Below are 13611 nucleotides of genomic sequence, written 5' to 3'. Positions count from 1 at the left end.
CCCCCTGATGAATAGCCTCCAGGCCCTGTGACTACTGTTTTAACTAATAGAAGAAGTAGATTACACGTATATTGATGTTCGGAGTCACAATCTACTACTCGGGCGGTGGACGATACTATTCGCTTCTCAATAAAAGATGGTGTAAGTCCGCTCCTCGTGGAGTGACGGTGTGACTTCTTCTGCCAGCTCTCAGGACATGGTTCTGACTCACGCACAGAATCCTTGCATCAACCAGCTTAGAAAGCACGACAGTCAGCAATCTGTGACAGCTGCACAGCGATACGAGCAAACCTATACTAACACCCCAAGCAATATCATCAACTTCGGTGTTGCCTGCCGAAGCACTCCTTGTTATTGATTATGCCCAAGTGCCTGTTCGGAACAGGCTACAGATGCAAACTCCCCTTCACAGCACGCAGAATGTGGTACGCACCTGGTCAAACTAGCTGAAATGCACCTGGCCAAAACTACTGAAGTTACCATAACTGTGGAATGGCAAGGCTGGACTATAAACTTTGAGCATCAAGAGGAGACCCTCAAGGAATCTGACCCCAGCCTTGCAACAACCAGTACACAGCCTAGTTATCCGCTCGCATTGCTGGCCAAACTTGGATATCACCAGTTATTATGGCCTTGGTCATCCAAACCTTGATCGTGACTATCCTTCCTAAGCCAAGCCTGTTGTAAAATCTTAGCTACAACAAATCGCGCGATCACAACTCTTGGCAGATCAGAAAAAGCAAATGAAGAATATAGCGTTCGTCTTTGAAACTCGAGGGCTCCTGTGATGCGTTCATAGCCTTATTTCAGCTTCTCATGTCGAGTTGGAGTATGAGCAACTCTTACCGAGAGCGTGACAGGCTTCTTTGCGACCTGCATGCCAACATTGCAGTATCGGCATTCCATGCAAAGCTAGACCACGTCTCATCGACGATCTACGACCTTCAGGGACAGCCAGTACTGCAACTACAGATTAGGCGGGCGGCTGCAAGGTAGCTTCCCGTCCACCATACTTCAAGGTTTGCAAGGAACTTGGAAAAACCAACATGGTCCGAGCTTTCGACAATAGAGTAGAGTTCAGCATGGTATAACCCACGACTTCGGTACTTGGGAGAAGTTACAATAACCAAGTCCGTAGACACAAAGCGCTCGCTCCTTTGCATGGAAGACTCTATCGGGAATATCACAGGAAGCTCGCGGCGATACTTTGCTGCCAAGGACCCAAGACGAGGAGGCTTGGCTATGAGAAGGTACGAGAAGGCTTCGAAATTGCACGGGAAGGCACCACGAAGGCAGATTTACAGTATACCATGGTTGCCGCAAAATGAAGCTTCCAGCGCTCGCGCCTCCATCCTCAACAAGCCATTCTGGACAAGTTCGTCCGAGGCTCAAGACCTCGGGACCTCTGAAATGTCTAAGGAGCATCCTATCAACCACCACGGAGTCTGCGGCAAGGCCTACGTGTCAGACAAAGCTAATGAGGGTGAAGCATAGCGCGGCATCAGCCATTCGGATTCGCACACCTTGACCATACTTATCGATTTCCCTTCAGTCTGCCATGGTCTACGTGGTATGAATGGTATGGTAAGAACCGCTCATCTACCGGCACGCGCCTACCGTCTCCTTTTCGAGTCTCACCGATATCAGAGATAGAGAATTCTTCAGGGAATTGCTATAGGTTCTGACTTGACCACAGATCGAAATAGCGTCCAGCAATTTTCTGCGCAAGCGAGCGACCGTCACATCATCCAAGACTTGCAAAAATTCGGGCATGAGATGAAACCAGACGATGTCTTCCCGTGATGATGACCGAAGAATCAATCGCATCGTGTGGAACGAAAGAAAAGCCAAAAAAAAACTTTGTGAATGTAAACCTATGAAACCATCTCGGATTTCAAACACCGCTGTCTCTCGACGGACGAAGTCGGAATCTCGGGAGTAGTAGTGTCGGTACACAACCCTCCAGATCCGCACACACATCTCGCACAAATGAGTTCGTGGCATAAGTACGAGGCGCGGGACCTGATCATTACGCAGAAGAAACGCAACCCGATGTCACGACGGGGGGGGGGGGGGGGGCATCTTGCCATTACCGTCATCAAGGTCTGAATGTAAATCAACGTTGCAGCTTCCTGGATTCAGCCTTCAGCGTGAAAGCTAGCCTTCACTAACACTGCCAGAAGCGGGAGAAGGAACAACGAGATATCAAGATCCAACCCTGCGTCTAACGCCTCTTTTTCTTTCGTGCGGGTATCAGAAAGAAGACTTCCCAGCTCCCGCAACATGGCTGTTTTATGGATGGTAGTGTGATTCGTACCATTAATCGGGCGAGAAAGAGATTTAATAGCTCTCCCCAACTTCACGCCGTCTTACCGAACGTTCCGCAAAAACTACATGGATTTTCTTAGTCTACTAGCTAGCATTCGCTCGCCTCTTGCAATGCAATTCCTTATCCTCCTCAGTATGAGAGTATTGACCTGCACAGATCTTACAACTCATTCCCATTTCATCATACTCAGCTTCAGCACAGACATACATACAGATAAGCATATGCGAACGGGTATGGCTTACTTTGAAGACCTGAGCACCACCGCATATATAGATACCTAGCTCAACTCTCTCTATACAGCACTTCACTTTCAAGGCCTGCAAAACGAGGTGAAACGCTTCGAGGGCTAGTTCATGCTGGAGTGAGTACCTGAAGTGAGAAAGCATTGCCAGAAGAAATTTCAAATAGTATCATGCAAAGACCAGACCCACAGGGTCCAAGTCCTACGAGACTGAAGCGCTATACTAAAACATGCTGCGCTTGAACGCTTCCGATGCAACAGGGCGAGACCGCGCTCGCCGACGGAGTGTCATAGTATTCCCCAATGCCAAACGAAACGGAGCGTCCGTAGACATTTAACCCCCTTCTTCCACATCCATGCAATGACCTAGTACGCCATGTCCCCAAACCCGCAGACCCAACGCAACAAAATCTTTGTCATCGATTTGTGATCGCCGCCCCATTCCTAGTATGACGTCTCTACCGCCAAGGACCCTTGGGCCGATTCGCAGAGCCCGGGACAATGCTACTGGCACGGGAGTGCGGGCGGCTGTTGGGACCGGTGGGTGTTTCGCGGGGGGTGTTGAAGTCGAACATGCTCTGGCGCTGGCGGATGGCGATGGGACGAGCGAAGGAGCTGGAGGACTTCTCGATGGAGTGGGAGCGGGGGGATAGGACGCTGCCACGCGAAGTTGGGTCTTCGCGACCAGATGCTACCATGCGGCGAGCTTGTCCGGCGGAGAAAGCAGACTCGGCTGGAGGCGAGGAAGCGGTGAAGGTCGATGCGGTTGGGCTGCGGCGACGTTCACGATCAGCACGGGCTTTGAGACGGTCCGCGGTATTGCCTCCCAAACTAGAGGAGCGCTTCTTGCGGGCCATCGCAGAGCGGATCTGGTGTGCTGATTCCTTGTCGGTGAAGGAGGCATCGACGTCGGAGCCATAGTGATCACTGCCACTAGCACTACCACTGGCAGAGCCGTTGTCGAAGTTGTGAGCCGACTGGTTGGTGATGGAGCGAAGCCCAGGCTGAGGTGCGCGGTTAGCGCCAATATCCCTCAGTGGACTAGACTCATCTTCACTAGAGAAAGAGCCAAGCGTAAGTGATGGTGGCGGCGGCATGGGAGAGCCATTGGTGGTCGAGTTCTTGCTCAAGAAGCCGTTGGCGAAACGACCAGTGCCAGCTTTACGGAGGTCGTGGCTTGGGTTTGGGGCAGCTGGCAGAGGGCTGGACATTGGCTCAGCATCAGCGTCAAAGCCGGCAGAGAAGTTCGGCGGGTCAATCTTGCTGCTGTCGTCGTCGGTCGAGATGGCTGTTGGAGTGTCTGGCGGCATCTTCGGCGTGGGCTGAAACTCCACCAAAGTACCCGGCTCTTCGCCATCCTTGGCATCTTCGTCCTTCCATCGCACGGTGCGCTTCTTCTGTGGTGACTTCTTCTTAGGAGTGCCAGCGCCAGAGAATGCGACTCCCTTGCGCGCCAGACCGCCGAGCTTCACGCGCCTCTTAGGACTCGCGTGCGCTCCGCGGGCAGGGCTAGAGCCTACGCGTGGTGACGATGATTGTGACTCTTCCGCGATGCGTGTCGGCACCGCTGAGAGACGAGGTGGGTTGGATAGGGAAGCGTGATCGAGGACCGAGGATCGTGAGGATGTCGACGTCCGGATCTTGTGCTTGAGTGGCGAGGGACCAAGAAGCGCCTTCTGTTTTCTGGGTGTGCCCGATTTCGTCGGCTTCACTGCTTGCGTGATCTGAAGGCCGCCGTCGGGCTTGATGATTTGGCCAGTAGCATCGAGGCAGGCTTGCATCAGCTTGCCCATAACGTCGCGGCCTGCCTGCATTGCTTCCTCCTCGCTCATGTGCAGAAGCTGGTTGATGATAGCCATGGTCTCAAACTGAGTAGTGAGCATGACCTGCATCAGCGACGCTTCACCGACCTTCTCTTGCTCGAGGACTGCAATGTGGATGTCGATCTCGGAGCGCTGCTTGAGGATCTCCATTTCTTTGAGGATGGTGGCTTCGTGGCAACTGCCCTTGTGGAAGGCCTCGTTGTTCTGCAGCTGCTGAAGAGCAAACTGGAGAGCAGTGTCGATAGCACGAGCCCAATTGTTCTTTTGCAGCTTTTGATGATAGTGCTGTCGGCTATGTTCGAGCTCTGCAAGGATGCCGGTGGCTGTTTGGCGCATGGATACCAGGGCAGCGGGTGGCTCTTCGTCCTCCCGCGTCTCGGAAACCTGGTCGAAGGCGCCCACCCATGCACTGATGGCACTGATGCGACGCTCGATTTGACGGAGTCTGCACGTGTCTCGGATGCGCTCGTGTCGCTCCCCGGCGGAGTGCTCATAGGAGGCACGGATACGCTCAATGCCTTCTTTGCCTATGTCTTCAAGCTTCACTTCGGCCTTGCGCAGCTTGTTCGCTGCCGTGTTGACTCCATCGGCGAGCTTGGCTTCGAGCTCTTCGATGAGCTGCCGCTGTTCCTCAATCTTCTTAAGGTAGTCCTTGACATGGCGGTCGACATTGTAGACATTGCGAATGCTCTTGGTGAGGATGTTCTTGGCGCGGTTGGCGTAGCGCAATGTGTTGTGCGTCTCGTCGAAGTGGGCGCTGCTTGGAGAGACACAGACAATCATCACTGTTTGACAGTTGCCGCCCAGACTGAACTTCAGCAAGCGGGTGAGCTTGGAGTTGCGATATGGAACGTGGCTCTTCTTCTTGGGGTCGCACAGCGCATTGATGCAGCTGCCCAGCGCAAGGAGGGATTTGTTGATATTGGCGCCTTCTGTGAGCCGTGGACCACGATTCTTCGTTGCTGATGCGCGCTCCGATCCAGCGAGATCGATGATGGACAGGGTGGCGAAGGTGACGGGCTCATTCACACTGGCATTCCGATCCTTCGATGCGACATTGACTTGCAGCACGGCATGCGAGCGGGACGATGTGGCGTTGGCTTCTGTCGGCGATTGAGTGCGCTTTGCATTTCCTTGAACGATCATTTGCATGACTTGGTCGACATCTTGCGGCTTGTGTGACGTGAGGCCAGCCACGGATACAGTTTGATCGGCATCCTCGCGCAGCATCAAATTCTGCCTGGCGACTGGCTTGCCATTCTCGTCAACTTGATCGTCGACCAAAAGATCGCGGATTTGCTCGTTGTATATTTCGAGATAAGAGAGCGTGATGGTCACCTCCTTGCTCTCTCGAAGCTCCTCCATCTTCTCGAACAGCTCTTGCATAGTCAGATAGATGATTCCGGGGTGTGCTGAGGTTCCGGTGATGGTATGCGTCTTGCCGCAGCCGGTCGCGCCGTAGGCAAAGACGGTCGCGTTGTAGCCATCCAAGACGCGATCGAGTAGACTTCTGGTGGTGCCTGCATACAAATCGGTTTGGCTGGCATTGTCGTCGAAGACGTGGTCAAAGCCGAATGTAGCCTCCTTTGCGCGCTTGCCTTGGGCCATCAGCTGCCGACCGAATCGTTGCGTGGGACTGTCTTCTGGAGGATCGAAGATTCTGGTCGCGCGTTAGCCAAGAACACATGCATTGAGACGAAGGGGGACTCACAATGTCTTCTCGTCGAGCACCTTGATCACATTCCGAATGCCCTTCTGGCCCAGCCGCGGCTTAGGGGCAGAAGCCAGCGAGCCTTCGCCCAAGTACACCGGCCCATCGTCGCATCTGTTCAGCTGCGCCGCCTCTTGGATCGTGAAGGGACGCACTCTCACGCATACGCTGATTGACGACGCGCCTGCGTGGCCGGCCGCATTGGCCACATAAGCCATGCTGCCTCGATTGTTTCTCCGCGCCGCGAAGCTCGTTGTTTACACGCCTTGGGCCATGCGAAAGGCGCGGCGATGTTGTGTAGAGGCTACAGTGCGTTAATGTGTTGTTGATGCGGTCGAGGATGATGTCGCGCAGCTTATCCAAGCGAGCGGTACTGTTGGCGGTCGGTGGGTGCGGTGCGGTGTGGTGCGGTGCGGTGAGGTGAGGTTCGAGGGCTGTTGGCTGTTGGTGCACTGAAACCGACGCCAAGAGTAAACGAGAGGCAGTTGCCCCAGAGACAGAGATCCATCCGACACTTTCGACTCCACTATCCGCCCCTGCGGCACCATAAGACACCTCCATAAGGCCCTGATCAATGCATCTTTCGCATATTGCGTTACATTGATCGTATGGTCTGTTGATTGTTGTGTTATGGAAACACTCGGCACCATGGCCATCGTTGTCCCTACCCTTTGGTCGCCGTCCTCGGTCGTTCTCACTCACCCAAAGCCCTGGCCATTTTCACGTGCGACCCCCGCACGCCCGTCGCGTGGGCTGAGCCAGTTTTTTGGTGTCCGTCTTCCAGCTCCATGGTACAATGCACACCCAGAGATGGCCGGAGCCTGCCTTGCTGGAAACCGCTGTGATCGATCAAACGAAAGAGGACGACGATGGCAGAAGTCCATGAAACCGTGAGGACGACGACGATGACGTGCTCGGCGTCTCCATTGCGGCATTGCGGTACCACGGCAAAGGTCCCCTGATCTGTAGCTCGAGGTGGAGGTCTATGCAGGAACAAGAACCATTGAGCGCCAACAACTCGCCTGATCCGACTCGTGTCTGATGGAATACACTCCCTTTCTGCTTTCCCTGAGTCTTCCCTGAGAATGCTCAATCACTTCAGAATGTCGGCCACGCGAAGACTATCACAGCTAGCAAGCCACACGCAGAGCAGGAGCGCTTCTACGATGAAGGAAGCGATCGTTGCGAAAGGCCCCAAGGTCACGATTCACCATGTGCCAGTACCACGAGCAGGACCAGGACAAGTGGTCACAAAGGTAGTATACAGTGGTAGCAACCCCAAAGACTGGAAGCGCGCAGCAATGCGAGATGCCCAACCTGCGAATCAAGGCGATGACATCTCAGGCGTTGTGCACGAGGTCGGCGAGGGCGTCATTGAGTTTAAGCCCGGCGATCGCGTCTTTGCCTTCCACGAAATGCTCAAGCCGGGAGGAAGCTACGCAGAATATGCTCTTTCATGGGCCGCGACAACGGCGCACCTGCCAGAGAATATATCCTTCCAAGGCATGGATCATACCATGAAATCTTGAAGTACCGTTGACTGACATACTCACAGAAGGCGCCGCGATTCCTCTCGCAGCACTCACAGCCGCTGTAGGACTCTTCGCCCGACTCCAGCTTCCGCCGCCCTTCCTCCCTCGACCGAAAGACTCAAACCCCTTACCACTAATCATCTACGGCGCTGCATCTGCAGTAGGTTCCTACGCCGTACAACTTGCAACTCGCGCGAATATCCACCCATTGCTCTGCGTCGCAGGAAACGGCGCTGCCCACGTTGAGAAATACATCGATCGAAGGAAAGGCGACACCATAATCGACTACCGAAACGGCAACGACGAAGTCGTCAAAAATCTCAAAGAAGCAGCACAAGACAAAAAGCTAGAATACGCCTTCGACGCCGTCAGCGAAAAAGGCAGCGTCCAAAACCTCGCCCAAGTCCTCGCTCAAGAAACCGGACAAGTGACATTCGTCTTACCAGGCAAGAAATACGATCTCCCAGGGAAAATCCGACACACCCTCACCACGGTCGGATCCGTGCACGGCTTCCCTGACGATCTCAAAGACTTTGGATACGTGTATTTCCGGTATATCGCCAAAGGGTTGCAAGAGGGATGGTTCAAAGCTCAGCCGCAAGAAGTTATACCTGGTGGGCTGGAAGGTGTTGAGCAGGGATTGCGGAATCTTAAGGAGGGGAGGGCTTCGGCTGTGAAATATGTTTTTAAAATCGAGGATACTCCGGGACTTACAGAGTAGGTGAGGTAGTTTGAATGCAGATATTTCGAGATTGAAGCTCGGGTCAGTTCGATGGACTCGTCGAGCAAGGGAATGGCATCTTTTATCACTTGCCTGCATCGATGTGGCTTAGATTGAAGGGAAGAAATCGCGCACTATAGAAAATAACGGTCGCGAGATCTTTCTATGCATTCAACTCTGATATCCTAGTACTACGGTATGCGAGATGAGCTAGCGACACAACTTCACAGCCGGTCAGTCAGCGTGTATCTCAGATTCAATGAAAGACCGTCGCTCGAACTCGAAGAAACGTTCCTTTACTATTTCCAGTCGCGCCGAGACACCCATCAATCCATAAATCCCGAGCACGAACTTCTCCTTGTGTGAAATAATCCCTCTTGTATGGACTAGAGGATCTTGATTTCCATCCCGAGGAGCGAATGTACGATTCGATATGATTCTACGGGAGGAAACGCGATGATCGAACCGCGACAATCAACAAGCATATATATAAATGAACCAATTATATTCTCTTGACTCTTTCTAGAACAGATGGAGAGGTTTGTTTGAACTTCGGGGTTCGATACACTTGCACAGTCAGTCAAACAAGCTGCTCTTGTATCTCTGCAACTGCTGTCATGAAAATTCGATATGTATGCGAAGCGCGAAAAGTGTTGATGGATTGATGGATCGATCGACTGAGAATACGGTGCTTCTTTCGTTGAGAGAGGCGATGGAAGTTGTTCCGCAGTGTAGTACATCGACAATGTTCTCCTGTCTTTAGCAACGTGATTTTGTCTTTCTCTTGACGACGAAGGTCGGATTGCGTGCTCGCTACGAACGTGGTGGTGGTATCCCATCCCAAATATCGATCTAATCCCTTCGCATTCAGTCAGTCGAGATGGGATGGTGAGGAGCGAAGCGTAGATTTGATTGCTTCGCTCCAGAATCAGGTCGCAATTGTTGACGCTGCTAACGAAGAAAGCGCTGAAAACAGCAGCGATCCATATCGGCAGTTATTAGGGATGCGAGCGTGAATCGATCGCTTTCAATCGTTGGAGCTGGAGTCTTGGATACACCTTCTATCGTCTTCACTGCTCGAAAGGCATCATGTCCAGTAGCCATCTCCCCTCTTTACCCTCCTTTGGGATCGCAGGTCTAGTATTCTCTTCTCATCACCACGTCTAGAAAGCTTCTGAATGCCAGCGAAGATCTTCGGGAAAGATCTACTGTGCAGCTTGGTAAGGTAGCCTTGCCTAAGGATTTCCTGTGGGATCCAGCCAGCTGGGTGTCGAATGTCGGCAAGTTGAGATCGAGACTCTTGTGAACTTTCCCGGGCTGTTGGGTCTCCAGTCGTTCGATCGAGGGATGAATTTTCAGGTGGCACGATGCAATTGTTCGGGTGACGTGCTCTGAGATTAGTGTTGAAGATCAGTGACTTGCATTCAGGTGTTCTACGATCGATCAGATGACGATGCAGGGTATTAGGGCTCGTTCTAGACGGGAAACCTGGGTCTGCCCGGGCAGCTGTGCACCGGGAGAGGAGTGATGGTTTCCAGCGTAGCAATCGTGCGGCGACTTTGACTCACAGACAGTGGGTGCTTCGTCGTCTCCGTGACACTCAGTGGCTTGAATCCTAACAAGGCGGTCTTGAGGATGAGGCCTTGAGAAGATGTTCGGGTATCTCCATTCATTCATTCGATGGATTTTCTGACCCAGCATTGCCACTGTTGATGACTAGACTAGAAAGTCTTGTGGAAGAGAGAAAGGAGAATTCGGAGGCAAGACTATAGCTGTTGATTGTTGATTGTTATAATTACCTAATCACTCACAATCACTATGATTGTGGATGTGATTGTTATGTATATAATTATATGATTATAATCACAATCAGTCGGTGTTTCTTAGGCAATCGAAGGCGATACCGCGGCGTACAAGTATCCCTTAATTTCGTCGTGTTTCTACCTCTTCCTTATACAAAATCGTATTAAGAATGGGTTAGAAGCGCGTAGAAGTAATCGAGGTAGGTTAATAGCGAATACTATTGTTAGGGCCAAAGAGGCTACACGTGATTGGCATGTAACTAGGCCGAGTGAAGCTAGGGTCTTAATGCCTCAGGCAGGGCTTGGCGCTTGGCGTTGGGCCAACTCTCCTACCTTCCTCCCTCTCCTCCTAGCTCCTTATCGAATACTACTCGTACCTACTACTACCCTATCTACCTACTAATATACCCTTCTTATACAGTATTCGATCTACCCTTTAAGGGCAGTAGCTAGATAGTCCTTATTTTAAGCTTTTAGCGGTATAGCTATAATAACTAATCTAACTATATTGCGCCCGAAGAACGGGACCTATACGTACCATTCTATCGAAACAACCGTACCAATCATTAAGTAAGGCCTTCTATATAGCCTATTATACCGAGTTAATCGCACTAAGCCGATATCTACTAACTCCGCTATATCCGCATCTTAGGGGCCTATAATATATTATTAGTGTTACCCCTTATAATAGCCGGCTTATTACGAAGCAACAACAACCGTGCTACCGCTAGCAGCGCTAGCAATAACAACGCTAGTAGCACAGTTCCCGCTAAAGTGCCTACTAAAGTGCCTCCTACTAAAGAGCCTACCGGAGAGCCTATTAAAGAAGAACCTATAATTCTAGGTAATAATCTAGAATTGCCTGTTAACGACATTCTTAATAATATTGTTAACCGACGATATAGCTAGCTAGCCTTTAGCCCCTAACTAGTAGGGAGACTCTAAGAAGCTACCTAAAACAGGCTTACTACCCTATATTAAGAATAATAGCTAAAGGATAACCTCCTCGAAATTCGCCGCCTTTAGGAGGCCCTAATAACCAATACTAAGCCGATAGTAGGCCCTTCCTTACTATTAGTCCTAATCTAGGAGAAGGATACTAAACTTAAGGACTATACTATATTTAACGGCTCTAGTCGAAAGCAATATAACGACTATATCCGTAACTGTAAGCTTAACTAACGAAACGCACTAAGGGCTCTACTAAATGACTATTCACTAGTCGTCTATACTATGCAGTACATTAACGGCGACCTAAAACGCACCTAGGATAACTATTTTAACTCCCTTAATAACTAGACTACTGTTTAGTAGCAGACCTACAAAACTATTATACTAGACACCCTTAGAAACCCTATACTAAGGCAACAATACGCTTAGGACTAGTACCTTCGAGCTAAGTAAAAGACTAATTAATCGGCTCGCTTATTTAAGGCCTATTTAAAGACCCTCGAAGACGACCTCCCGACTAAAACTGATTCTATCTAGATCTCCGAAATACGCCCTAAATTGAGATAGGAATTGGTCCTTAAGTTAGACCGCCGCCGTGTGTTTAAACAGGCCAATCTTATACGTATTCAGTTTATAGTTAAAGTCGAAACTGCCGAACGAGCTGTCTAGCTCTAGTAACGACTAGAATTAAGGATCCGACCTACTAGCAACCGTAGCAACCGTAGCCGCGGAGGAAACTAAGGTTCCTACTAAGACAATAATGCTAACAATAGGAACAGTAACGATCGTAGAAGAAGCCGTAGCCGGCGGCTATATAGAGGAGGCCGCGATAGGGGCCGTAGAAGGGGCTCGTATCCCTATAGTACTAATCGCTCGGCTAACAATAGCGGCAACAGCTACAGCAATCCCCTAACCGGACTAAAGTGCTTCAATTGTAATAGCACTAGCTATCTACTAGGCTAATACGATAAACCTAAGGACTAGGCCCGAATCGACCGTACTACCGCTAAATACCGAAAGCACCTTTCAGTAGCTAACGCTACCCCTATAGGCTAACCTTCTTATTAGTCGAAAAAAGAGTAAGCGCTGCACTAACTATTAGCCTTGTACGGCGTAAGACTATCGACATTGTGCTAGCTATTATATGTACCTGTCTCGTATCGGATACGTATAGGACTAACTACAAGACTAAGGTTATACTAGATCTAGGAAATTCAGTTAGTGCCCTTATTAGCTATCGCCTAGCTAAGCAATTAGACCTTCGATAACTGCTTAGGACTAACCTGCTAACCCTTGCTTAGTTTAATAACGCTCGGCACTTAACCTATAGGGCCTACTATGTCTATATAGCCCTAAAGGACGACCTCGGCAATAAGCGCCTACTAAACTTTACTGCCTACGCGGTAGACATAGACAGCCTCCTATCTAACATTGTTATTAGCAACCCTGTTCTTAAGTACTATGCTATAGTTATAGACTTAGGCAGCTAGCAATAGCGATTTAGAATCGCTCGGAAAGAGGATATTAAACACATCGATATTAGCGAGTGTCCTAATAATATTAGGGTCCTATTTATTAGTAACCTAATACTAGCCTCCGCCTTAGCTAATCTAACTGCCGACCTGCTCGGTAGTAATAACGATAAACTTGTGCCCCCTAATAGCATAGACCCTAAATAGCTTAAGCGTATACCGGAGCCTATTCGAGAGACCTATATTAATATATTCAAACACTACTTAGCATCGACGTTGCCTATGTTTAAGGAGACGGATTATAAGATTGACATTATAGAGGGCAAGGAGGTTCCTTTTAGCCCCCTCTATAACCTTAGTAAACGAGAGCTTGCTATATTGCGTAAGTACCTAGAGGAAAACCTAGCTAATAGCCGGATACGGTATAGTAACAGCCCTACTAGTGCCCCTATCCTGTTCGTACTAAAGAAGGATAGTAGCCTACGCCTCTATATCGATTATCGTAGGCTTAATGCTGTTACTATTAAAGATCGCTGTCTACTTCCTCTTATTAATAAGACCCTCGATCGCCTTTCTAGTGCTTACTACTATACTATATTAGATATTAAGGATGTATACTATCGCATCCGCATCCGTAAGGGTAATAAATAGAAAACAGCCTTCCGTACCCGCTATAGCTATTTCGAGTATCTAGTTATACTATTTAGGCTAGTAAACGCCCCTACAATATTCTAGTCCTATATCAATCGGGCCCTATTAGGCCTATTAGATCACCTCTATATAGTTTACCTAGATGACATCCTAGTTTATACGCACTTACCTAACATTGCAGAACACTAGGCTATAGTACGAAAGGTCCTCGACCGCCTATAGGCCTATAGCCTATATTGCAAGCCTTCTAAATACACCTTTGCTACTAAAGAGGTATCCTTCCTTAGCTTCCTCGTGTTAACCGAGGGTATTAAGGCTAATCCTAATCGGATTAAGACTATTACTAAGTGGCCGACGCCTACTAGTATTAAAGAGCTT

The 13611-nt window shown here is 49.9% G+C and overlaps 4 protein-coding genes across 4 annotated transcripts; 2 read left to right on the top strand and 2 right to left on the bottom strand.

Moving 5' to 3' along the window:
• Window positions 1-7: 7 nt before the first annotated feature.
• MYCFIDRAFT_207843 (uncharacterized protein) lies at window positions 8-3834 on the top strand (the record flags this gene model as incomplete). The annotated part of the gene is made up of 25 exons (XM_007928585.1): window positions 8-27; window positions 85-105; window positions 147-161; window positions 187-328; window positions 386-569; window positions 623-654; window positions 696-757; window positions 800-853; window positions 893-957; window positions 997-1049; window positions 1075-1463; window positions 1490-1678; window positions 1707-1799; window positions 1843-1923; window positions 1967-1997; window positions 2038-2103; window positions 2129-2150; window positions 2181-2244; window positions 2274-2306; window positions 2337-2560; window positions 2630-2658; window positions 2696-2703; window positions 2738-2763; window positions 2832-2896; window positions 2941-3834. The coding sequence occupies 25 exons, from the start codon at window positions 8-10 to the stop codon at window positions 2998-3000; spliced, it is 2028 nt and encodes a 675-aa protein (XP_007926776.1). The 3' UTR covers window positions 3001-3834.
• Window positions 3835-3874: 40 nt separating this feature from the next.
• MYCFIDRAFT_47040 (uncharacterized protein) lies at window positions 3875-6322 on the bottom strand (the record flags this gene model as incomplete). Its single annotated transcript, XM_007927638.1, has 3 exons — window positions 3875-4137; window positions 4234-6053; window positions 6105-6322. Coding segments are annotated over 3 exons (2301 nt in total), but the record flags the coding sequence as incomplete, so codon positions are not given.
• Window positions 6323-7270: 948 nt separating this feature from the next.
• Window positions 7271-8357, top strand: MYCFIDRAFT_188527 (uncharacterized protein; the record flags this gene model as incomplete). Its single annotated transcript, XM_007928584.1, has 2 exons — window positions 7271-7607; window positions 7660-8357. The coding sequence occupies 2 exons, from the start codon at window positions 7271-7273 to the stop codon at window positions 8355-8357; spliced, it is 1035 nt and encodes a 344-aa protein (XP_007926775.1).
• Window positions 8358-8859: 502 nt separating this feature from the next.
• Window positions 8860-10415, bottom strand: MYCFIDRAFT_175021 (uncharacterized protein; the record flags this gene model as incomplete). Its single annotated transcript, XM_007928583.1, has 8 exons — window positions 8860-8924; window positions 8968-9323; window positions 9432-9468; window positions 9516-9920; window positions 9956-10020; window positions 10052-10129; window positions 10165-10173; window positions 10405-10415. 8 exons carry the CDS (start codon window positions 10413-10415, stop codon window positions 8860-8862), a joined length of 1026 nt encoding a protein of 341 aa, XP_007926774.1.
• Window positions 10416-13611: the final 3196 nt, after the last annotated feature.

Source organism: Pseudocercospora fijiensis (genome assembly GCF_000340215.1).
Source record: "Pseudocercospora fijiensis CIRAD86 unplaced genomic scaffold MYCFIscaffold_4, whole genome shotgun sequence".
Taxonomy (NCBI): domain Eukaryota; kingdom Fungi; phylum Ascomycota; class Dothideomycetes; order Mycosphaerellales; family Mycosphaerellaceae; genus Pseudocercospora; species Pseudocercospora fijiensis.
This window is presented reverse-complemented; position numbering and strand designations above follow the sequence as displayed.